Raw genomic sequence first — 27,671 nt, forward strand, 5'->3', positions numbered from 1 at the left:
TTGATAAACAGACCCTACAATTGAGAGAGGTTAAATGTGACAATGTGAGAGTCACACATCTAGAAAACTAGATGTAACCAGTAACTGCCATAAATTGACAATCTTTTCAATGGACCACAACATCTATAAAGCATGAAAAAATATGTAAAAGAAAAATCTATCTGAAGAGTTACACAAAGGATATCAATTTAAATTTCTTCTAGCCGGGTATACCTCTTAAATAGGTGCGGTGTACAGTACCATCTTCTTGTTGCCAGTCTTGGATACAAGGTGCTTTATCTGATAATACACACCACTCAAGTATGTATTTGTTTACAGATTCATTTGGAGCAGTCCATTCTACCCAAAGCATATTATCTTTGGGAAATGCTTTAAGATCCGTTACAGGGCGAGTAGCTTTAAAACAAAGTTTGAATACTGATATGATAAATGAACATTTAAAAATTTAAATTTTGATATTTTACATTTGCTTGACCATGTAACCTTGCTATCAAATTTTGTAGCCTATAGTATTACTATGTATTTTCATGAATAAAAGCACTTTATTATAATTTACACATATAATTTATTTTGAAACGAAAGTTTTCTCAAAATTCTTCAAATCTTTTCTATAGGTAAATGGCAATTTTTCTTCTTTAAAGCAATAAACAATATATCTCAGTGATATTCGTCTATGGCTCCCAGAGCCTTAAAGTAATATTTAAAAAACCAGATAAGAAATCAGAAAATTACTTCAAAGTTTAAGTGAGGTGCATAATAATGGAACAAACTATGTGGCTGTTGACTTAGAATCATTATGTATTATGTCTTAGAATATCTTATATATATATATATTTTTAAAGATTTTATTTATTTATTCATAAGAGACACAGAGAGAGACAGAGACACAGGGAGAGGGAGAAGCAGGCTCCAGGCAGGGAGCCAGATGTGGGACTCGATCCCAGGTCTCCAGGATCATGCCCTGGGCCGAAGGCGATGCTAAACTGCTGAGCCACCCGGGGTTGCCCCGTCTTATATATGATCAACTGCCATTTTCCACCCATAAGTCCGACTCCATCTCACAGACACAAACCTTGAAAGTCATAGGCAGGGATAGTTAAAACAGCTGCATTTGATTTGCCAACCAGATTTCTTGCTGTCAGAGTCGCTATATAACGATCATTTGTGATGTTTACTGTCCATTTTGTGTCATTAACTGTGTAATTCTGCAAACGTGATTTCCATCTTGTGAGAGTCACTTCATAATCCAAAATTTTTCCATTAGCTTCAAAAGGAGGCAATGTCTATAATAAGATAGTTTATTTTTTAAAATATGTTTAACAACTCTTTAATAAAGCTAATCATTTTTCTCGATGTTCACAAATTTTGTTATGTCAAACCTCTAAATGTTTAACTGAAAGGTACTGGCAACCTTATTTACAACTCACTATCCTAAGTAAAACTATTACATAGTAAATGAGTAAACCTATGACTTTGACTAGGCAGGAAAGTAGCACCATTTTGTTAGCTTTTAGTTCTATATAGGTTTCTGCACTGTGACTATCTGGCCCTAAATTATTTTATGTTTGAGTATTTTTTTTTCTTTTTTCTTTTTTCTTTCTTTCTTTCTTTCTTTCTTTCTTTCTTTCTTTCTTTCTTTCTTTCTTTCTTTCTTTCTTCTTTTTCTTTGTATGATACACTTGCATTTATGGAGTTGACAATAATTCTTTATTTCCTATTACTGGCATAATTTTATATTTCCTATTACTTGCATACATATTATATTTCCTATTACTGGCATACATTTTGATTACTCAAAACCTCTAATAATTATTTTCTATGAAACTGAGGAAAGTTCAATGATAGACAAGATCCTTCTTATAAAACTTCCATAGAATTGTCCTAAATTATCTATGAGATATAACCTGCAGCTTATGCTCTTTTATGTAGTAGTACACATGAAGCTTTGTGTTTGTATGTTATCAAATGTTTTCCTGATATTAAGATGAATAAAAATTGAAGTTAAAAAACTATACTCATAATGCCATATAAAATGTATTTATGTAAGTGAAAAAGAATATAAACATGCAATTTTTGTTTTTTACCTTCCATATGAGTTGTACAGATCTATAGCCATGAGTATGAGATGGCTCTATCTTATACCAGAAACTTGGTGCCTTGGATGGTCCTAAAGAAATGATATAAACTTTTTAAAATAAAAGTTTTTAACATTAAAATATAATCCCGGAGATTATTCTCATTTTGTTCTTAATATTCTTGCTCTTCAGTCACATGGTATCTCTCTTTGTTTAAACTAGCATTTTTCCGCACCCTAGCATGCTATGCCTGGGTCTTCCTTTAGTCAGAATGACAGATAGCTTGATAATTTAATTATGCTGGAATGCTTTTCTAATCTTAAAATTGTAAAGCTACAAATATATCCTAAGGTATAACCAAAGATGCATCACCATTTCTTACTGCTAAAAATCAAGTTGAAAAATTATATTTAGATATATACTTAAAACTCCTGAATTCATATATGTAAGAATACAAAACAAAATAAATGGGGTAAATGTGGGCCAAGTTTATTACCTTATGTTGGGATGATTGTTTATAGGATATAATAAAGATGAATTCACAGCATTTTCTGATAATCACCAACCAATGTGAAAAATGAAAGTCCACTTTATAAAACCAAGTATCAAATGCTAGTAATTAGGTTTTAAAAATTCCTATGGAATCAAGTGATTTTTCAAAATTTTTATAAATGCAATTATAAGATATGGCACTCAACAGAATAAAAAAGGATCTGAACAAAATCTAAGCAGTGATATGCTGATTATAAAAAGGTAATTATGGAGGACAAAATAGAGAAAAAAGGCAAGGCAGATGAGGGAGGCTGGGGCCAAGGCTGCCAGTACAGGGGGGTCAAACAGATATACATACATGAGTATACAAAATAAAGACCAAGAAACTCTAAGAAATGTTACAGGCCAGAAAGACTTCCTAACATAAGAAGAACCTAGAGGCATCATTCATTAAGTTGAAGAAATGCTTACTTAATTTAATGGTTCATCATTTTCCAAGTATCTCTTTGATAAAGATTATGTAGTACCATCTCTCCAGAAAATACATATAGGCACTAACCATAATATTTTGTCTACACTTTAAAGTAGTTCTGGAACCCACCCCTCACACTCCCCAGACTGACCCACTAACTTTCAACGCCCCAATGATTCCAGTAAGAATTCCTGGCCAAGACAAAGAAATCCGGTTGAGAACTCCCAAATCAGCAATAGCAGAATTGCTTTCTTTCATGTCATTTACGAGAATAAAAGAAAATTCTTTGTGAAGAAGGGCACTTTACTTTTCTACCTTTCACATGTTGACTTCACTATCTAGTGGAGCTGGAAATGAAAGAATAGAGGTGGTTATAGGAGGATTTACAGACATAGCTGTTGCCATTGACACATGAAAGGTGAGACTATTAAAGAAAAATGTTCAAAAAGGAAAATCTTTATGCCACAGGACTATTTCTTGACTGCTACAAAAGAACTCAGTGATGTTAACTGCTCTGGGCAGGGAATCTTACCTTAGACCCTATACCCTTTAGGATTCTGTACTATATGCCCTATATGATCATGGAGGGAAAAAAGGAAAATGAAAATAAACCAACCAAAACTCCAGGGTCCTTTTCAAGGGGTTTAAGTGCTGGTAGAAAAAAACATAATAGTATAAACATATTTATGATAGTGAGGGACTATGGTACATTTTGTTAGTATGATTTTAATGACTCAGGATATGATTCTCTATATAGGGACATCTCTGAACCACTGTCCTTTAATAAAATGTTCTATACTTAACTGTTAGGTCAACAGTTTTCTCATGGTCATTCCATGATAATTTTCTTTATTAAAAATCAAATAGATTTATACTATCAATGTACATTTTATATCTTGATGTCCTTAAAATAAAACTGTAACATGTAAATTTGAATAAAATAATCACAAAAATAAAGCAATGAGGTCTTAATTATTAAAGCCAGGCACAATGCATAGCCGCAATTCCAAAACCTTTATTTCTTCATATATCTTAATTACTCACTATCTTCATATGTGATACCACTTGCTTCTTCACTCCAGTCACTCCAGAATCCTTTACCATCTTCCTTCATACAACGAATCCTAAACACATATTCTGTAAAAGGTTTAAGGTCCTGGACAGTGAATGAATATCGGGTGGATGCTGTATCTTCAGGAGGAATCTGAAATCAAAGCACATCAGCCAACAAAAAATCCAGTGGTATTTATTGTAAGGGTCCTAAATTCCCTAAGATTTTAGAAAGTGATTTAATGAAATGAGAATAAACTCAAGCTCTAGAAAGAAATAAGTGCAAGTCCAAAAGCAGTCTAAATTAGTGAAGTTAATAGATTTAGGAAGTATGGAAGTATCTATTATTAATCATTTATTTTTATTTCTTTCTTCCATGGGGCCTCTACCACTTAGCAGGAAAAAGATGGTATGTTCCAATTAGAATTTAATTCAAGAAGAGTTTACTAAAGGAAGTATGGGCAGAATGGAGGGAAACCTTAGACAGTGGTAAGGACTTTGGGGCTTGTAGCTATTATCACCCATAGGCCCAAATGAGGCGAGGTACCCGAAACTGGAAGAGGGTCAGTTGGGATTAACTTGAGAGGAGCAGTGGCCTTAGGTTGAAAGACATGGGCAGCTCCAGGAAGGAAGCAGGGAAAATAAATATGCTGATCTCACTTTTCTTCCCTCCTTTCATCAGACCCTCTGGCTCTCATTAACCATATTCATGAGGAAACCAGAGAGAATGTGAATCCACAGATGAAATTCATACGGATCAGCATTCCAAGACAGAGTAAAGTAGGGAAGAACAGAGTACAGCTCTGGATAGGCAAAAGGAAGATATCCAGCTCAATCAAGAAAAGCAAAAGGTATCATTGTATATAAACTTGGTTTTCAGGAAAAGAGAATATATAGATAACTGATTGTACTACTCTGAGATTTCAATATTGAATACAAAATAGGTATATCAACTTTTTTGTATCAAAGAATTAAGATTCTATGATATTAAAAAATATTTTGAAGTTCAGGTATGTATACTCTCTGTAAAACAAGAGGCATTGAGCCATTTTCATTTGTTGCTTTTTCTAATTTTATTTTGAGTAGCCTTTTAGATAAGTGGAATGGAGAGCAGAAGTATTAAGGTCATGGGCTCAAATCCCTTATGAGCTCATTATTGCAACCAGAGAAAGCAAAAGCATACTGTTAGTTACAAATGAAGCTATAACAAAGAATATCGTTGGGGAGCACAAAGCTATGGTGATCATCTTTTAAATAGTTCCAAGCACTTCTTTTGATGACAGCATCATCTTTGGTTCACTGTTCCTTTTCAGTCCTATAAGTTCCCAACAACTCCTTCCTTTACTAAGAGCTTGACAAATTTTCTAAAAATGGCTAGATAGTAAATACTTTAGGCTATGGGTCAGATGGTCTCTGCTCTAACTACTCAACTTGTGCACTGTAGCACAAAATAGCCAAAGACAATATTAAAAAAAAAGAGTGTGGCTGTGTTCCAATAACATTTTATTTATAAAAACAAAGCAGGCTGAAATTGGCTTGCAGATATAGTTTGCCAACCTCTGCTCTACTTGAGTTATATAATCTCTTCATATATTCCCCCACTTAATATGCTTATTTTTTATGTTCCTTTAACCTTCCATCAAAAGTATTATTTCTGGGGTACCTGGGTGGCTGAGTCAAAGGGTCTGCCTCTGGCTCAGGTGAGGACCTCGGAGTCCTGGGATCAAGCACCACCTTGGGTTCCCTGCTCAGTGGGGAGTCTGCTTCTCCCTCTGCCCCTCCCCCCCAGCCCATATGTTTTCTCTCTCAAATAAATATATAAAACCTTAAAAAAAAATACTATTCCTTATCACCTTGTATCGCTTCCATACTTCACTTAAAAGCTACTGTACTCAGTAAAACTCTATTTTTTATCTGAAAGTCCTCCTGTTTGCCCTTATGAAATATAGAACAAGAGGAGATGTCAAGCAAAATATTTCATATAACCACAATCTTAGGACACTGAGACTTTTAGGTTAGAGGGATGCAAGACTATTTGCATAAACAGTAACTTGCAATTTACCTGGCTCCAAGTTGAGGCATCTCTGGTCCTATACTGAATGTTATATTTCAGTCCTATAAAACCCTGAATACTTGAGTTGATCCATGTCAATTTTAAGATACTGGACAGTTCCTCTGAGTTGCTTACTGACAAATTATGTGGTGGACTGGGCTTCACTAAAGAAAAAAAATAAATCTGAATGTTTATCGTGGTTTATTTTTACAACTTCTTACATAAAATCAAACATACTCCTTATATTTTCTTTATTTCACAATATTCATTCTTACCAAATGAACTAATTTTTTTGAAAACAATGCAATGTCATACTAATATAATGAAGAGCAAAGGTTTCTAAAGAAATCTTACTTTTCTTTGTCAATTTATTATATGCTCGTTAATCTTTTTAGGTTCAGTTATCAAAAGTATTTATGATATATGTATAGAAAAAGACAATAAAAATCAAACATGTATACTATGATTACTATGTTATAAAATGTTTGAAAATTGCATAAATACTAACAGGTAACATTCAAAGTGAAAACTACTATAAGTACAGTTAGATTATTGAGATTTTTCCAGATTATTTTTAATGTTGTTGATAAAATGAATTTTTAGAAGTCACTAAGATAGTAAGTGCTTGTTTCTATATTAATTAAAATCTAAAAACCACTTTATTTATTTATTTATTGGATAAAAACCACTTTAATTAATAAGCCACTCTATATATCCTAATAAGTTCTAAAATTCAGGTTTATAACTACCTTTATCTACAGGATCAAAATTTATATGATCTGACGTAACCTTCCCAAGGGCATTCTCTGCTTCTACCCAGACTTCAATGTTGACAAAATACACAGGAGAATAATCAACAGTGCATGAGGTGGGTGTGTCACGTTTTGTTTTACAATCAGCAAACTTCTCTGTTGCCCTAAATACAAAAATGGAAGAATCAGTCATTAAAAATAGATTCTAAAAAATTAGAGTGAAAAAGGTTACTTGATGAGACCCAGATTATTACAACTTGAAATAAAATTTCTTAAAAATATGCTTTCCTTTAAAACTGAGTTTGATCTATATTTTAAAACACATTATTTTTGAATTTTTACTCCAAGAACACTATTACATTTAGAATACTGTGCTCTATCCCCAATGATACTTCTCTAAAAATCATCTATTTCCTGTAATCTTACTACTATTTCTTTCCATTCCAGAAAACTACCTGCAATGCCTTTCTTTAAGTACAATATGTTTTTTCTAAACACAATATGCTAGGGGGACAGGGATAAAAATTTCTGTCAACCCCAGAAAAATCCCATTAGCCTCTTTGCAGTCAAACCAAGGCAAAAGCTTCCTGATTTCTATCACCAAAAAAGTTTCAAGTGATACTACTATTTACTCATTCATATTTAAATTATGCATCAGTTAAAAAAAATACACATAGTCTTTAAATAAAAGAGCAAGTCAAAACCACAAAACAGGAAACTTTTATGAATCACTATGATGTACACACACCTGAAACAAATAAAATATTGTATATCAATTATATCTTAATTTAAAAATTCCTAAAAATCAAAAGTAAAATGAACAAATGAACTCTTCCATTGAGTTGGTACTATAACACATAGGAAACTATTTTAAGTATATTTAAAACAGTAATTTAACTATATCCTTAGTGGAATAAAAACAATCTTAAAATTCTTTTTAGTATTCATATTGTTGGTGCTGTTACTGGCATTACTATTCTGCAGCTGTTATGTTTACTATGAGATAAAGCAAATGAATTATATTGGTGCTGTTGGAGAGGTTTTCAGCATAGAAAAAAAGAGATGTAGATGTTAGATGGATGAAATTAAGTAAAAACAGTCCAGATTTTAAACTAGAAACATCAGTATTAGTACATGACATATTTTACCTTAAAAACATTTTCTAGGTTTTTCTGCTGAAAAAGCTCAGAAAGAACAACCCAGTAGCAGTAAGCTCCCCTTGCACCCAGACAATAGATAAGTCTCTAAATAGTATTTCATATTAAATGGAATCATGGCTACTTGGGAAATGGTTGATTTTAGGTCTGGGGCAAGACATATATACGAAGATGAAACTGGAAAATCATGTCATATCAGAAATGAAGGAAGCTGTCAAGACTAATGACTGAAGTCAAAAGGAAAAGCCAATCTGAGTAAGTTCCTACAAACCAAAGATGGGACAATATAAGTATCAATAAAAATAATGGTAATGGACTGAAACACCTCAAATATATCTTAATAGGAATTCAAAATGAAGGGAATAACCATCATCTACCTGTGGAGGATGCTAACTCATTATAAAACTGGTTAGAAAGGGAAAACATTAATACCATTTTGCTTCTCTATATGAATGTACCTCAGGATAACCAACAGGTAATAAAAGAAAGTTTTAAGTATATCAGGTTTTAAAAAAAAGAAAAAAAAAATAAAAAAAATAAAAAAAAATAAAAAAAAGAATACCACTATTTTGTACCTCATATACAAATAATGATCACTGATGATCTCAAACCTTTAAGTGAAAAACTAATGGGAAGCAATATAGTTAAATCCCCAAAACGTTTTGCTGAGTCATAACCTTGCACAGAAGAGTATATACTGTGTGATTACATTACAGGACATTCAAAACAAGCAAAAATCTACAGTGAAGAAAATCATTTCAGTAGTTGTCTTGTGGGATGACGTGAGATGGGGGTGGATTCGACTGGGAAGGAACAGGAGGGAACTTTCTGGGGGTATGAATAATGTTTTATACCTTGGTAAGGGTCTGAGTTACATAACTGTACTAGTCAAAAGTTACTGACTGATACACATAAGGTATGTAAGTATATTTTAAGATACACATAAATTTTACCAAAAACCAAAAATGTACATGTAAATATCTAGTTAATTACATCTAATTAGTGATGTAAACACCAAAGTGTTTAAGGATGAATTATACTAATGCCTGCAAATCACTTTAAAATACAGTTAAAAAAAAAAAAAAAAAGATGGATAGGTGGGGAGAAGGATGCATAGATAAACATATATATGATACAGCAAATATAGTAAAATGTTGTATGACATATGTGATGGATCTGTGTAAACATTCACTAAAAAGTTCTTCCAGCTTTTATATTTGATAAAAATTGTGCCAAGAACTGTTTGTTTATGATCAATTTGTACTAGGGTATGCAGAATGTGTCACTCATGTCAAAGCCAAGTCCAGGGACACTTGAGTGGCTCAGTGGTTGAGCATCTGTCTTTGGCTCAGGGTGTGATCCCATGGTCCTCAGATCTAGTCCTGCATTGGGTGTCCCACACTGGGCTCCCTGCAAGGAGCCTACTTCTCCTCTGCCTATGAATCTGCCCCTCTCTCTGTGTCTCTCATGAATAAATAAATAAAATCTTAAAAAAAAAAAAAGCCAAGTCCAATAAACAGAAACTGTCCTTGCAAAAAAAAAAGAGAAATTTTATAACAAATGGATCAAGCTGACAACTGAAACCAGTGCTCAATCTTAGTACCAGAAAAACAAAAAATATCAACCAAAAGATTTGTTAGAAATAGGAATAAATCGGCAGCCCAGGTGGCTCAGCAGTTTAGCACCGCCTTCAGCCAGGGGTCTGATCCTGGAAACCCAGGATCGAGTCCCACATCGGGCTCCCTGCGTGGAGCCTGCTTCTCCCTCTGCCTGTGTCTCTGCCTCTCTCTCTCTCTGTCTCATGAATAAATAAATAAAATCTTAAAAAAAAATAGGAATAAATTTAACTAGGGAGGTAAAAGATCTCTACTCTGAAAACTAAGACACTGATGAAAGAAATCATCAAAGATGCAATAAATGCAAAGGTGCCCTGTGTTAATGAATTCAAAGAATTGATATTGTTAAAGTGTTACTACCACCAAAAGCCATGTATAGATTCAATGCAGTCCTTACCAAGATTCCAATTTTTTACAAAAATAGAGAAAAACACTCTGAAAACTTATGTGGAAACGCAAAAGACTGAATAGTCAAAAAAAATCCTGATAAAAATAAATGCCAGAGATATCACACTACCTGATTTCAAGCTATACTACACAGTTAAAGTCATCAAAACAGTATGGTACTATCATAAAAACAAATGGACCAACGGAACAGGACTGAGAGAAATAAATCCAAGCATACTTCAACTAATTAAGCCAATTAATATTTGACAAGGGAGCCAAGAGGAATACTTGTGGAAAAGAGCCTCTTTTCAATAACTAGTGCTGGGATAATTGGATATTCACATATAAAAGAATGAAATATACCCCTATCTCATACCATTCACAAAAACGAACTCAAAATGGATTAAAGACTTAAATGTATGATCTCAAACCATGAAACTCCTAGAAGAAAACACAGGAATAAAGCTCTGTGACATGGGTCTTTGTACTGATTTTTTGAATACAGCACTCAAAGCACAAGCAAAAATAAAAATAGACAAGTAGAACTACATGAAACTAAAAATCCACATAGAAACCATCAACAAAGAGAAAAGGCAACCTATAGAATAGGAAAAAATATTTGGAAGCCCTAGACCTAATAAGGGGTTAATATTCATAATATATTAAGAGCTCATGCAACTAACAGCAAAAAAACAAATAATTCAAATAAATAATTGGCAAAAGACTTGAACAGACATTTCTCCAAAGATCTACGAAAGGGCAATAGGTACATGAAAAGACACTCAACATCACCTGTCATGGGAAGAATATTAATTAAAACCATAATGATGTATCACCTCAAGCCTATTAGACTGGTCATCATGAAAAAGATAACAAATGTTGGTCTGCATGTGGAGCATAACGGTTCCCTTATGCTCTGTTGGTGAAACTGTAAAGTGCTATAGCCAGTATGAAAAACAGTATGGAAGATCCTAAAAAAATTAAAAATACAGTGGCCATGATCCAGGAATTCCACTTCTGGGGAATACATTCAAATGAATCAAAACTGCTAACTCAAAAAGGTATCAGCACCACCACCACCACCTCCCCCACCGCAAGCCCCATTCATAGCAACATTACTTCCAACAGCCAAGACATGAAAACAACCTGAAGCGTCCATCAATAGATAAATGGATAAAAAAGTGGTAACAATGTACTATTTATTCAGCCATTAAAAAATGAGGAAATCCTACATTTGCATTAACAGAGATATACTTTGAAGACATTATGCTAAGTGAAAGAAGAGAAAGCTACTGTACAATACATAGGAAAGATGTTAAGGGAATAAATCCTATGAGTTATAACAAGGAAAAAGTTTTCCCTTCTTTTTTTTTTTATTATGTCTATACGAAAAGATGGATGTTAGATTAAACCTACTGTGGTAATCTCTTCACAATTTAGGTAAATCAAACCACCATTCTCTATGCCTTAAACTTATACAGTAATGTATATCAAGGATTTCACAATAAAACTAGAAAAGATTAAAATGACTGACAAAAATAGTAGACATACATTGTCTAATTGCTTATTATTACTCCACTTTAAATTGTGATAAAATATGGTGTGCGCCTAAAAAAAAAAAAAAAAAAAAGGCAGCAAAAGGGGAGAAAAAAGAATCAAACACTATGTCGTGTTCCTGATTAGAAGTATACACCACCCCTATGAATTATTTTTGGGGAAAAAAAGAATCCCAAATCTGATCAAGTGTCTAGATCTAATAGCAATTTCTAGGAAAAAAAAAAAAAAGAGGAGTATGTTAAACAATGTATAACTGTTACTTGAACAACTGAATTGTAAAGAAAAAGAAAGAGAAATGCATGGAGATTACTTAGATTTACATTATCAATTTGCAACGCATGGAGATTATTTAGACTGTGATTTGGTAACTTGTAAAAATATATACATATATTCATGATACAGCATAAGGAATAGAGTCAATAATATTTTTTTTTAATTTTTTTTTTTTTATTTATTTATGATAGTCACACACACAGAGAGAGAGAGAGAGGCAGAGACACAGGCAGAGGGAGAAGCAGGCTCCATGCACCGGGAGCCCGACGTGGGATTCGATCCCGTGTCTCCAGGATCGCGCCCTGGGCCAAAGGCAGGCGCCAAACCGCTGCGCCACCCAGGGATCCCGAGTCAATAATATTTTAATAGTGTTATATGATGGCAGAAGCTATGTTGTGGTATTGCCTAAGACATAGAAAAGTTGAATCATTACATTGTACAGCTGAAACTATTATAACATTGTCAACTACAGCCAAAGAAAAAAATTTAAAAATATGTATATACATCTATTCATGAAACATCTGAGGAAAGAGGAGTACTAAATGAAATGCAACAATTAAAGTATCTTCAATTATATTTTGGTATAATGGTATATAGTTATGTGTTTTAAAAAAGTATCCCTATCTTTTAGAGATATAAACTAAAATATTTATGGATGAGATGATATTTTTTAAGATAATTTGGGGTGGGGTATATAAGACTGGTCATGAGCGGATTGTTACTGAAGCTGGATGATGAACCCATGGGAATTTATTATACTTTCTATTTTTATATGTTTCAGATGTTCTAAAATAAAAGCTTAAACAAAAATATGCATTTAATATTTCCACTTGAAGAAAAAGAAACTCCAGCACAAATTACTAACTTTATAAGTTTAACACACACAAAAATAAAAAACAACTTGCCATTCAGATTTTAAAGTGAAGTTTGTTTCCAGGTATGTTTCCCTTCCAGGATCCCACTGACACATCATTTTCTTCCCTTCATTCACAATGCAACTCAAATTTGTAGGTTTTTCTGGTGGCACTAAAAGGGAAAAATGAGCAATTTTCAAAAAGCTTTATATCCACAAATAATATGCAATTTATATACTACCCAAGACATTTGTAACCTAAATTAGATGAAAAAACCAAACATGAGCAAAACGTATGGACACAAAGAAAGATTAGTGATTAAAAACTTAATCTTTTCTATTTTTAGGTTAATACACATTTTCTATAACTATCACTAACTAGCATGTTTCAAATTAATTTTCTACATAAAATCAGCTTTCATTTATAAGTAAGAATATTTACTGATTCTCAATGAAGTGTATTTTAAAAAGTAATATACTGCATGTTAGTAAGAGGCAATTAAATGGAAATATATGATTCACTTATACTTCGCTTCCTATTGTTTTCTGAAACTCTGCTGGAGGAAAAGCAAATACCAAATTATGGTTTTGGGGATCCAAAAATTTGACAGTCCACTCTTGGATCATATTATTTATTCTGACACAGAAGGACTTTGTCCAGTATTTATTCACTTTCTTCAGATAGTTGCTTTAAATGTGAATCTTCTCAGCAATTGAAGGATACTAAAAGTTACTATGAATACACTCAGAAGTTTCAATTTAACACTGCTTTTTTGCAGGTCTCATGTAAAAACATTTTTCTAGAAAACTGACAGATACTTGGCTTTCAGGAAAGATACAAATCTTATGTTACTCTTCAGGCTTTCTGTATATTAGTGATGCAAATGGAGTCCTACTTCAAAACGTATTTTTTTTAAAACAAGTATGTACAAAAGCCAATGAATCAACAAATAAATGCATTACCTAAAGACCAACCAGACATTACAAACGCAATTCAGTAGTCATAACAAAGTTTGAAATGAGACAAAAACAAAATAAAACTTACAGCCTGAAATTATTCTGATTCCATAAACATTCTGATCAATCTGTCCAAACGTACGAATGTTGCAAGTGAGCTGAATATTTAATAAAGATATATCTGTAAATGTGACACTAGATGCTGTTTTGTTTATGATGGTATATTGTTCTTTGGGAATAGTAACATGGTTTGTTTTCCAGAAAATATAATTAGCATTCACATGAAAATAATCCATACATTTTTCTTTTAGCACACAAACTGCAGTGAAATTAGAACCAAGTTGTACAATTGGAGATTCAGGTTTGATATAGCCACATGGATCCAGAAGTTCACCTGAAAAGGAACAAGAGAAAATATAAAAATGGACTGAATTATTCTGGTATAAAATGATACTTCATATCAATGCAGTCCCTTAATCTTCACTAAACTACCTCTGAAAGACAGGGAAAAAGAAATACACAGTGAAAAAATAATACGGCCAGAATTCAGTGCCTTGATTTGTAAAGAAATATACAAATTATAAGGCTGATGAAAAAAAATCTATCCTAGCTTTAGCCCTCTTTATAATATCTAACTTTACTTTAAGGAAACACAGACTGTCTACAGCATGATTCATACTTACTCCACCACCAATCCTGTTCCTGTCCCAGGGTCTAAATTAAACCCACCCCCAGCAAACAGGCAGTGGTAGGCTCTGTTCCTCTCTGGTCCTGAATGCTGTTGGATGTGGATGGCGCCAGGGAAGATATTATACATTGTTCATTTATCAAAATTCAGACAACAAAGGAAACAGCAAGGGAGCAACAAAAAAAAACATAAGAGAACAAGATGGTCAAATATATTAGTTTTAACAATAAATGAATGGGGTAAAATCCCATATTAAAAATCAAAAAATCAGCCTGTATAAAAAATAAGTATACCACAACTATATGCTTTAACTATCACCTAACTCCATGCTGATGATAACTATATTCCTATCTCCAGCTCTAACTTCCTACTGCTTTCAATAACCTGTGAGACACATCTATCTGAGATAAACCCTAAGTACTTTAAGATGAACACATCTAAAGGGTGCCTAGGTGGCCCAGCTGGTTGAACATCAGGCTGGTTTTGACTCAGGCTTTCATCTCCTGGGTGGTCGGATTGAGCTCCACATCAGGCTCTGTGCTCAGTGGGAAGTCTGTTTGAGATTCCCCCTTTGCCCCTCCCCCCACTCACCCATCCACTCTCAAATATTAAAAAAAAAAAAAAAAAGGATAAATACATTTAAAACTACAAGCATCACAGTCCCTTTCAAACTTATTCTTATTTCGCTACCTCTGCTAACAGCACTATTTATATCCAGTCATCTAGGCCAGATATCTTGCAGTCACCTTCTACATCTCTTCCAACTTCCAACTTAACAATATCACTTGAAATCTTGTTGGTTCTATATTCTTAATATGTCTATCAACTTCTTTACCCCCAACCATATTTTGCTTACTGAAGTTCAAGCCATTATATTGCAGTCTGACCTCCTTCCAGTTTACCCTATATACTGCTATCAGAATTACTGTTCAAAATGATCATGCCATTTCCCTATTTTAAATTATTTAATGGCTACCTACTACCATCAAGATAAAATCCTAAGTACTTGGCATGATTCTAGCCTCACTGCCCAGAAGTGTAAGGCAGCTTTCCCTAGCGAACCCTATTTGCCAATGGGTTCTTCGGTGATTACCCATTCTAACTGAGGTTCGGTTTTTTCACTTGGAAAATGAAGTTAATAAAAGCTATCTTAAAGAGTTTTGAGATTAAAAATTACTTATGTAAAGCATCTATAACAATGCCTGGTATTCAGCAGTCTACCAATAATAAATGGTAGCCTATCATCATTATTATTACTCTCCAGAGACAATCAAGTCACACTGATTGGGTCTGGAAGGTTCTCTCAAAATCAGCAGGAAGAATTAAAAACAGTTTTTTAGGTCAAAACTATACTCTCAAATGGAATCCCAGAACCTCTCATAAAACCTATAATGCCCAGAGTAGGAATGTGTATTTCTCTATTTCAAAACTTATGGGCTGTTTATATGACCTTACTATTATTTACATATGTCTACACTAAATCCCAGTGTACATATTACTCTACACAGCCAAATGTATGCAACTTCATCTTATGGTAAACTAATAAGTTACCCTGTAATACTGAGCCGGTCCTTACAACTCCCTAGACCTCACTTTATTCCTTGGTAAAATCACTCTTATGATTTAGAGAAAGTAATAAGGAACAGTAAATATGAAATATAGTTTAAAATACTAAAGAACATAAGATGTAACTACAGACTTAGTCATTTTTAATCACACAGAATAAGAGAAATACTAGAAATGAGCAAATGTTCCAAAGTGAAACACAGGCTCATTAATCATCCTATGCCAAATTTATCTAATTTTTACAGGGCTATCAGGCTATTTGAGATTAAATTATAAAAAGAGCATTTTAATTTTATTGATTGATTGATTGATTTTATTTATTCATGAGACACACACACACACACACACACACACAGAGAGAGAGAGGCAAAGACATAGGCAGAGGAAGAAGCAGGCTCCACGCAGGGAGCCTGATGTGGGACTCAATCCTAGAACTCCAGGATTTCACCCTGAGCCAAAGGCAGACGCTTAACCGCTAAGCCCACCCAGGCGTCCTGAGAGCATTTTAATTTTAAAAAAGCATTTGATAAAGTTAGTTGGGGTAATTATTCAGACAAGATGAAGAAATATAGGTTAGTATATACCATAACAGATAACAGCTGAACATTACAAAACTGCTGATATCTGGCTGTCCTTGGTCTACAAAAATAGAAATTTCATGGGTTTCGGATGCCTGGGTGGCTAAGGGGTTGAGTGCCTGCCAATGGCTCAGGGCGTGATCCTGAAGCCCCAAGATTGAGTCCTGCATCTGGCTTCCTATGGGGAGCCTGCTTCTCCCTCCACCTATGTCTCTGCCTCTCTCTGTGTCTCTCATGAATGAATGAATGAATGAATGAATGAATAAATCCTTAAAAAAAAGAAATTTCATAGGTTCAAACTAAGAGATTCTTAATTGGTTGATAACTCATATATAAAAAATACTACCAAAAAAAGTCAGAGAGGTCTTAAGTAGAATATGCTGAAGTCCTTGCAGTAGACTATATTTTCCAGACATGGTCATACCTATGTATTTACTCCATACCACATGCTCTTCTTACAATGTGACCGATACCCCCAATACAAAGAAATAGGGTCAATATTCCCCTTCTGCCCTCAGATCTGTGTGGGTGCTTATGTCTGCCTCAGCCAATGAAATGTGCTATGTGACTAGCCAGACTATGAAAAGAACACAACTTTCGACTACCGTTCTTTTTCTCTTGGGACATCTGTCCTTGGAACCTACCCACGTTACAGGGAAGCCAAGGCCACAAGGGGAGACCACATGTAGTGTTCTGGCCAACAAGCCTAGCAAAGCCCTCAGCCTACAGCCAGCATTAATACTAGACATGTAAATGAATGTGCCTTCAGATAATTCTAGTCACCAATCTCTGAATATTCCAGCTGAGGCCTCGGACATCACAAAGCAAAGATGAAACAGTCCAGTTGTGCCCAACTTTATTTCTGACACACACAAACCCTGAGAAATAATTACTATCATTTTAAGCCATGAAGTTTTTGAGTAATTTGTGAGGCAGCAATAATGTAGTCCTGCTATTCTGAACATGTTTTTAATAATTTGGCAGAAAACAGACACATATACACACACACACATCAAATTAGCAAAGGACAAGACTATGAAGAATTGCCAACACTTTGGATGGTAATACTAGAATTAAAATTATTTTAAAAGATTAGACCAACAGGCCAAAACTAATATAATGAAACTTGCTAGAGAGGATAATATCTCTTACTCAAGCTGAGATTAAATAAACATACAGTAAGGGAGAAATGGCTTAAAAGTAATCCATGTGAAAACCTAAGAATTTTCACTGACCAGTAGCTTACCATGAAACTATGGTCTATCTTAGCTAGCAAAAACTATGCTGATTAAATAAAAATGATGTTCAGATCAAAGTAAATAATAAAATCACTATATTCAGACCATGTCCAGTTCTGGTATATTAAATTCATTTTTTTCTTAAGTGCATTTTATTCAAACCTCAATAATAATCAGATAATTACTATCCTTTTTATAATGTTTACTGTGGGCCAGGCACTGTCCAGATGTCTTCAGTATAGTAACTCATATAATTTTCACAATATCCATAGGAGTCAGGAACCATTATTATCTCCATCTTATAGATCAGGAAACTGACACAAATCAAGCAACTGGCCTAGTCCTACAGCTGGTAAGTGTGAGAGGTGTGATGGTCTATTTCAAATGGGCTATGGGCAACCAAGAGAAGAATCAGGAAGGGTAATCAGCATATATAGGGTTAGAAGTCAAGTCCTATAAAGAATAATTAGGACACTGGGTAAGTTTAGTTTGGGCAGGAGATGCCTCAGAGACACATGAAAGCAGTCCTTCAATATTTTTCAAGAGCTGAACAGTGGGAAGAGAAAGTGGGACTACTCTAGAATTAAGGATAATGGGAAAAAATTACAAGAAGGAAAATTTGGGCTCAAGAATGAGGAAAAAATTTCTAAATAACAAAACTTTTCAAAATAAGTTTTATGTCACTTGAAGTGTTCAAAAAGAAGCTGCGTTCCCGGATTTAGAAAGGGTTGATTTATGGCAGTGCTTTTCAAGCTATCTGTGATGAAAGATCAGTTTGGTTTTTTATCCTCAATGTTTCACAGACTTATACTTTCGCTCTATACCATGTTTGATGAGATAAGTCCAATGATCACATGTTTGGATGTCACCGCTATGTCAAACTGTTAAGAGTGTCTAAACATTTTTTCTTAATTTCTGTACTTATCTCATTGTGAAGTAGTAATAAAGGAATCATCAGGCTGTGGACCAGTCTGAGCAGTACTGCTTCAGACCTTTTTATTCTGCTAAAGGTGTCACTGAGCACTGAACAGCAGTGACACCTTTGGCCATTAAAAAACAAAGCGCTAAAGGTTAACAGATTTTCTCCTATATATTAAACAACCAAAAAACCAACAACATATTTTCCCCCTCCCACCTTAAAGTTATTTTTAGTATACCTAGACAGAATTTAGGATTACTGGGTGACTTTTCATGTCAAATTATAATTACATAATTATATAAAAATATATAAACCTAATTTGTGAGGTTGGGAGGTAGGGTATTTCATGAGCCTTACCTACAGATTCAGTGGTGAAGAAAATAAACAATGCTTGCACTATCCAAATCTTCAATGTCAACATCTTGCAGTAGATATTTCTGTAAAAGACACATATAATATTATTTTTATTAATTTTTCTCTTATTACACAAAGTAAGTAAAGACTCGATTTCTAAAGCTCTTGTTTCCATTGTATAAGCTATCTTCTAAAAGGTGGTAAAATTTTAGAGAATGCAGAAAACACATTTAACTCTTCAGAATATTTTTCTTTATTCTCACTGGAATTATGGTTACATAAAATAGTGATGAAACACAACTTATACTCTAAGGTTAATTAAAAGAGCAATCCTGTTTCTTTATCATGTGAGGACTTATGCTATTAGCAAGTACTTCAGAGAGACAAATTTCTTTTAGTAGGCAAAACCTACCAAAAGCAACCTCAAAAGCTACTTGCCAAAATGTAAAAAAAAAAAAAAAAAAGTTTGTAATTCATACCATGACCAAAAACATCCCATCATATGAAGAATGCCTACAAATCACTAAAAATCTCCAACACCTAAGAGAAAAACCAGCAAGATGAGCTGAATAGGCAATTTATAGAAAAGGAAATACAAATAATTTAAACATATGGATTGATACTTTCAACCCTACTCATAATGAAAGATGCAAATTAAAACTACCCCAGAAAGGAATGCAAGAGGATACAAATACTTTGGAAAACAATTTGACAGTTCTTTACCAAGTTAAATGAACATAATAATAAGCTGCAAGAATGTATTCAAGAGAACTAAAAAAACATGTCCACATGAAGACTTATACTCAAATGTTCACAGCAGCTTTATTCATCATAGTTCCAAACTATAATCAACTAAAATGTCTTTTAACTGGAGAAAGAATAAACAAATACTCAATATCTAAACAATAACATCCATATAGTAGAATACCACTCAGCAATAAAAGGGAATGACCTAGTGATACATGCAAGGGCATGAATGAATCTCCAAAGCATTAAGCTGAATGAAGGAAGCCATGCATAAAAGGCTATGTACTATATAATTCCATTTATGGGATATTCAATAAATGACACAACCAGGGTGACAGAAAGCAGATCAGGGGCTGGCTGGGGCTGAAGTGGAAAAGGGAAATAAATGTAAAAAGGTACAAAAGAACTTTCTAAGGGTGGTAAGAATGTTCTATGACCTCATTGTGGCAGTGATAAAACTCTAAATATTTGTCAAAATTCACTGAATTGTATCAAGAATTGTGAAAGCACTGAGATTTTACCCTATTTGCAAGCTAACAATTTAGCCTGCTAGTTCCATGGATATTGGCCGAAGACACAAGACTCTTGTGTCAGAGACAGAAGACTTTATCACTCATACCAGGAGCAGCATTTTCAGAGTATTAGCATTTTCTTGTGCTGGCTGCCTGGGCCCGTTTCTGACAAAGCGCTGTGAAGAGAGACTGGTAACACCTGTACACCCAGTGGGTCATGTTACAGGGATGAAGACTGAGCTTAGGAAACCAGGCCTTTTAAAATGGGCGTAAGCATGTCTGTCTTTTACTCTAGAGAGAGACATTATCTCTATTTTCTAAGCCTCTAAGAAAATCTTCAAGAGCCCTATGAGGAATTGTTCCCTAAAAACTGCACACTAAAAATGATAGATTTTATTCTTTATAAATTAAATGCTAATTAGATTAGATATTAAATCAACCAAATCTACCCGACGTATGGAGTCAAAAGAAATGAGTGCTTCACTCCTCCAAAAGACATGTACAAGAATGTACATACAAGTTTTATTTCTAAGTACTGAAAAGTAGAAGCAACCAAAACCACAAATATAGTAAAACAGAAAAATTCAAGTAACTCAATTACAGCAATGAAAATGAACTACAGGTACTTACAACATGACTGAATTTCATATATAACAGAGAAGAAAGAAATGAGACACAAAAAAATTATACATGATTCCCTCTATATAAAGTTCAAAATCAGGCAAATGTCATCTGTGGTGATAGAGATCAGAACAGTGGTTATCTTTTTGGGGGGTTGGGGAAGAGGGCAGAAGGGAGCCTTCTGGGACGCTGGACATGTTCTATACTTTGAACTAGATGGTGATTAAAACTTACTGCGATTGGGATGCCTGAGTGGCTCAGTGGTCGAGCATCTGCCTTCGGCTCAGGGTGTGATCCCAGGGTCCTGGGATTGAGTTCTGCATCGAGTTCCCCACAGGGAGCTTGCTTCTCCCTCTATGTCTTTTACCCTCTCACTGTGTCTCTCATGAATAAATAAATAAAACCTTAAAAAAACCCAAACTTACTGAGCTGTAAACTTGTGATCTGTGGACTTTATTGTATATTAAGTTGTACTTAGTAAAAACACTAAACAAAAACTACCCCAGTATCATTTCTAGTTTTGGCAAAAATATAAAAACTAAAAAATTATCAACACAGTATTATGAGACTATGACATAAAGGCATTCTTATACACTGCACAGTATGGTGTAAAATGGCATAACCTTCCCAACAAACTGTGGGAATTTATTATTATTTTTTTTATTTTTTTATTTTTTTAAATTTTTTTATTTATTTATGATAGTCACAGAGAGAGAGAGAGAGGCAGAGACACAGGCAGAGGGAGAAGCAGGCTCCATGCACCGGGAGCCCGACATGGGATTCGATCCCGGGTCTCCAGGATCGCGCCCCGGGCCAAAGGCAGGCGCCAAACCGCTGCGCCACCCAGGGTTCCCCAAACTGTGGGAATTTAAAAGTGAATTTCATTGTTTGTAAATTAAAACTCAATTATAAACAAAGAACTACCCAGACAAGGTTTATGTCCAGTTTTACATTATCAATCAAAATTAAAATATATATACACATTTGAATCCAATGATTCTACTTCTAGTATTTTATCCTATAGATATGAGCAAAACAATACATACAAGGTTATTCACTACAGCACTGTTTTTGTTTTTTTTTTAAAGATTTTATTTATTCATTTGAGAGAGAGAGAGAGAGAGAGAAAGAGAAAGCACAGGGAGGGACAAAGGGAAAGGCAGAGGAAGAAGCAGGCTCCCCACTGAGCAGAGAGCTTGATCCTGTGACCCTGGGATCATGACCTCAACGGAAGACAGACACTTAACTGACTGAGCCACCCAGGCGCCCCCGTAGCATTGTTTTTAATAATAAAAGGTTGACACGTGAATAGGGGACCAGTTAAATTATGGTATATCCAAGTATAGCATACGTGTAGCTACAAAAAAACCGAGGAAGCTCTAGATCTCTACCTAGAGGTGTGTAATGATATCTAAAATAAAATATTATTAAGGCAGAGAACAGTATATTTGTTATTTGTGGGGAGAAGCCCAAAAGGAGCTAAAACACACACTCATTTCCTTATATAAGCATAAAATACCTCTAGCAGGATAAAAATAAAGACTGGCTGCCACTGGGTGAGATGCCAGGGTAGAAGGAAAATCCTCTACATATACTCTTTGCATCTTTCCAATGTTGTACCATGTGACTTCAGTACTTAGTCAAACCTAAATTTAAATTAAAAAATACTTGAGATGTAACTTCTTTAGTACTTTACAAAACTATGAACTTCTTGATGAGGGCTTCACAGTACTACATCTGGAATATGGTATTCTTTTATTAAATATCAATACTAACTTGACCCGCTAACCATGCAACAATCACTCTATAAATTATTTGCTCATCACAAACTGTTCAGACTATTCCAGGATAAAGGATTAAAGAATTAAGTTGCAGGACTATTTTTCTCCACCTGTTTTATTTCTTAGTTCCTAACTTTAAATAGTCCCATATTAGAAAAATCCACATAATTCAACTGCTCATCAAGACAAAAAGAAGAAAACATCTGAGCATACTGGGAGAGTACTATGTGGTCATGCCATCCAGACCACCTACACCAATGAGTTTGTTCACAGTGTAGGGAAGATTCTCTGTGGTTCCTAGAGACTGGCAATCTTTCTCTTGCTGCACTATAATCTTGTAACAAAACTCGGATACAAAGAGATCCCATAAAAGTATTTATAGTTACCACAAAGCAATTAAATTTATCTAAGCAGGGCTGTGAAACAAAGTATGTAAAAGAAAAACAGGCAAAGGTAGGTTTCACATTTTAATAGTTAGTAATGTTTCCTGGGGCACCTGAGTGCCTCAGCTGGTAAAGCAACTGCCTTCAGCTCAGGGCATGATCCCAGGGTCCTGGGATGGTGTCCCTGTGTTGGGCTCTGCACTTAGCAGGGTCTGCTTCTCCCTCTTCCTCTGCCCACCTTGCTTGTGCTCTCTCTCTCAAATAAATAAAATCTTTAAAAAAAAAAAAAAAAACCAAGCAAGCAGGGGTGCCTGCGTGGCTCAGTCAGTTAAGCATCTGCCTTTGGTTCAGGTCATGATCTCCAGGTCCTGGGACTGAGCCCACATGGGACTCCCTGCTCAGCAGGAGTCTGCTTCTCTCTCTCTGTCTCTCTCTCCACTTCTGTCCCTCTCCCTGCTCATTTTCTGTCACTCAAATAAATAAAATCTTTTTAAAAAAGTAATGTTTCCTGATTTTTAAAAGATTGTCATTGAGATGTGAAGAAACATCTATTAAGGAACTTAATTTCATAGTCCCAACCTAAGATATGGAAACACAGTAGCACTACCTAAAATATTAAATGCAATACAGTCAACTTCATTTTGGGGCTTGTTTTAAAATGGACCAAATTGACAGTATACTGCTTACTGTTCCTCTCCTTTCATTTTGTTGGCAATACATATTCAACTTAAATTTCTATTATTAGCCTTATCCTCCTTCATCTCTGGCAGAATTTTTCACGTATATATTTCCATGCATATAACCACATATTGCATACAATGATTTTCCTTGAATTCTGCATATATCTTACAAGATTCTATAAAACCAAAATATAATTATTAACCACATATACAGAAGGTTTATTCCAAGCACTGAGTGGTTCTTCTAGAGTGACAATTCCCCAACTACGGTGGTTCAACAAGGTAATGTGTTGAAAGGTGCTATAAGATGCATCACAAGTGGAGGAGGAGGGGCAAGATGGCGGAAGAGTAGGGTCTCTAAATCACCTGTCTCCACCAAATTACCTAGAAAACCTTCAAATTATCCTGAAAATCTATGAATTCGGCCTGAGAATTAAAGAGAGAACACCTGGAATGCTACAGTGAGAAGAGTTTGCGCTTCTATCAAGGTAGGAAGACGGGGAAAAAGAAATAAAGAAACAAAGGCCTCCAAGGGGGAGGGGCCCCGCGAGGAGCCGGGCTGAGGCTGGGGCGAGTGTCCCCAGGACAGGAGAGCCCCGTCCCGGAGAAGCAGGAGCTGCACCGACCTTCCCGGGCGGAAAGGGGTTCGCAGGGAGTTGGAGTAGGACCCAGAAGGGCGAGGATGCCCTCGGGCTCCCGGGGACACTAACAGAGCAACTGCGTGCCCAGGAGAGTGCGCCGAGCTCCCTAAGGGCTGCAGCGCGCACGGCAGGACCTGGCGGGACCCGGAGCAGCTCAGAGGGGCTCGGGCGGCGGCTCCGCGGAGGGGGCTGCGGCCCGGGAGCGCGAATCCAACAGCGCAGGCCCCGGAGCACAGGGCGCCGGGACACAGCCCAGGATCCGGCCTCCCCCCGGGACAGGCAGAGGCCCAGAGGGCCCAGGACAGCGAGGACGCTCCTGCCCCGAGCTGAGCAGATCAGCGGCCCGCCCCGGAGCCTCCAGGCCCTGCAGACGGAGAGCTCCGGAGTTACTGCAGGGGCTGACTCCAGGGCTCCAGAGCTGGCCCCGCCACTAGGGCTGTTGCTCCTGGGGCCTCACGGGGTAAACAACCCCCACTGAGCCCTGCACCAGGCAGGGGCACAGCAGCTCCCCCAACTGCTAACACCTGAAAATCAGCACAACAGGCCCCTCCCCCAGAAGACCAGCTAGACGGACAACTTCCAGGAGAAGCCAAGGGACTTAAAGTACACAGAATCAGAAGATACTCCCCCGTGGTTCTTTTTTTGTTGTTGTTGTGTTGTTTTGTTTTGTTTTGCTTTTTGATTTGTTTCCTTCCCCCACCCCCCTTTTTTCTTTCTTTCTTTTTCTTCTTTTTTTTTTCATTTTTTTTCTTCCTTTTTTTTCTCTTTCTCTTTTCTTTCCTTCTTTCTCTCCTCTCTTTTTCTCCTTTTCCCAAAACAACTTGCTTTTGGCCACTCTGCACTGAGCAAAATGACTAGAAGGAAAACCTCACCTCAAAAGAAAGAATCAGAAACAGTCCTCTCTCCCACAGAATTACAAAATCTGGATTACAATTCAATGTCAGAAAGCCAATTCAGAAGCACTATTATACAGCTACTGGTGGCTCTAGAAAAAAGCATAAAGGACTCAAGAGACTTCATGACTGCAGAGTTTAGAGCTAATCAGGCAGAAATTAAAAATCAATGGAATGAGATGCAATCCAAACTAGAAGTCCTAACGACGAGGGTTAACGAGGTGGAAGAACGAGTGAGTGACATAGAAGACAAGTTGATAGCAGAGGGAAACTGAGGAAAAAAGAGACAAACAATTAAAAGACCATGAAGATAGATTAAGGGAAAGATAGATTAAGGGAAATAAACGAGCCTGAGGAAGAAAAACTTACGTTTAATTGGTGTTCCCAAGGGCGCCAAAAGGGACAGAGGGCCAGATATGTATTTGAACAAATTCTAGCTGAAAACTTTCCTAATCTGGGAAGGGAAACAGGCATTCAGATCCAGGAAATAGAGAGATCCCCCCCTAAAATCAATAAAAACCGTTCAATACCTCGACATTTAATAGTGAAGCTTGCAAATTCCAAAGATAAAGAGAAGATCCTTAAAGCAGCAAGAGACAAGAAATCCCTGACTTTTATGGGGAGGAGTATTAGGGTAACAGCAGACCTCTCCACAGAGACCTGGCAGGCCAGAAAGGGCTGGCAGGATATATTCAGGGTCCTAAATGAGAAAAACATGCAACCAAGAATACTTTATCCAGCAAGGCTCTCATTCAAAATGGAAGGAGAGATAAAGAGCTTCCAAGACAGGCAGCAACTAAAAGAATATGTGACCTCCAAACCAGCTCTGCAAGAAATTTTAAGGGGGACTCTTAAAATTCCCCTTTAAGAAGTTCAGTGGAACATTGCACAAAAACAAGGACTGAATAGATATCATGATGACACTAAACTCATATCTCTCAATAGTAACTCTGAATGTGAATGGGCTTAATGACCCCATCAAAAGGCGCAGGGTTTCAGACTGGATAAAAAAGCAGGACCCATCTATTTGCTGTCTACAAGAGACTCATTTTAGACAGAAGGACACCTACAGCCTGAAAATAAAAGGTTGGAGAACCATTTACCATTCGAATGGTCCTCAAAAGAAAGCAGGGGTAGCCATCCTTATATCAGATAAACTAAAATTTACCCCAAACACTGTAGTGAGAGATGAAGAGGGACACTATATCATACTTAAAGGATCTATTCAACAAGAGGACTTAACAATCCTCAATATATATGCCCCGAATGTGGGAGCTGCCAAATATATAAATCAATTATTAACCAAAGTGAAGAAATACTTAGATAATAATACACTTATACTTGGTGACTTCAATCTAGCTCTTTCTATACTCGATAGGTCTTCTAAGCACAACATCTCCAAAGAAACGAGAGCTTTAAATGATACACTGGACCAGATGGATTTCACAGATATCTACAGAACTTTACATCCAAACTCAACTGAATACACATTCTTCTCAAGTGCACATGGAACTTTCTCCAGAATAGACCACATATTGGGTCACAAATCGGGTCTGAACTGATACCAAAAGATTGGGATCGTCCCCTGCATATTCTCAGACCATAATGCCTTGAAATTAGAACTAAATCACAACAAGAAGTTTGGAAGGACCTCAAACACGTGGAGGTTAAGGACCATCCTGCTCAAAGATGAAAGGGTCAACCAGGAAATTAAGGAAGAATTAAAAAGATTCATGGAAACTAATGAGAATGAAGATACAACCGTTCAAAATCTTTGGGATGCAGCAAAAGCAGTCCTAAGGGGGAAATACATCGCAATACAAGCATCCATTCAAAAACTGGAAAGAACTCAAATACAAAAGCTAACCTTACACATAAAGGAGCTAGAGAAAAAACAGCAAATAGATCCTACACCCAAGAGAAGAAGGGAGTTAATAAAGATTCGAGCAGAACTCAACGAAATCGAGACCAGAAGAACTGTGGAACAGATCAACAGAACCAGGAGTTGGTTCTTTGAAAGAATTAATAAGATAGATCAACCATTAGCCAGCCTTATTAAAAAGAAGAGAGAGAAGACTCAAATTAATAAAATCATGAATGAGAAAGGAGAGATCACTAGCAACACCAAGGAAATACAAACGATTTTAAAAACATATTATGAACAGCTATACGCCAATAAATTAGGCAATCTAGAAGAAATGGACGCATTCCTGGAAAGCCACAAACTACCAAAACTGGAACAGGAAGAAATAGAAAAACTTAACAGGCCAATAACCAGGGAGGAAATTGAAGCAGTCATCAAAAACCTCCCAAGACACAAAAGTCCAGGGCCAGATGGCTTCCCAGGGGAATTTTATCAAACGTTTAAAGAAGAAA

General features: G+C 35.8%; 1 protein-coding gene across 1 annotated transcript in view; it reads right to left on the minus strand.

Annotated features, from left to right (window-relative positions):
- IL6ST (interleukin 6 signal transducer) overlaps positions 1-27,671 on the minus strand; it is a 46,214-nt gene that overhangs the window by 14,876 nt on the left and 3,667 nt on the right. The window contains exons 2-10 of the mRNA NM_001287021.1: positions 19,041-19,120; positions 13,783-14,088; positions 12,790-12,910; positions 6,892-7,058; positions 6,152-6,306; positions 4,084-4,243; positions 2,085-2,167; positions 1,073-1,283; positions 214-396 (exon numbers count right to left, since the gene is read on the minus strand). Of these exons, the coding sequence (NP_001273950.1) occupies positions 214-396; positions 1,073-1,283; positions 2,085-2,167; positions 4,084-4,243; positions 6,152-6,306; positions 6,892-7,058; positions 12,790-12,910; positions 13,783-14,088; positions 19,041-19,104 (1,450 nt within the window). The 5' untranslated portion in view covers positions 19,105-19,120. The remainder of the gene's footprint in view (positions 1-213; positions 397-1,072; positions 1,284-2,084; positions 2,168-4,083; positions 4,244-6,151; positions 6,307-6,891; positions 7,059-12,789; positions 12,911-13,782; positions 14,089-19,040; positions 19,121-27,671) is intronic.

This window comes from Canis lupus, chromosome 2 (genome assembly GCF_011100685.1).
Source record: "Canis lupus familiaris isolate Mischka breed German Shepherd chromosome 2, alternate assembly UU_Cfam_GSD_1.0, whole genome shotgun sequence".
Lineage (NCBI taxonomy): Eukaryota > Metazoa > Chordata > Mammalia > Carnivora > Canidae > Canis > Canis lupus.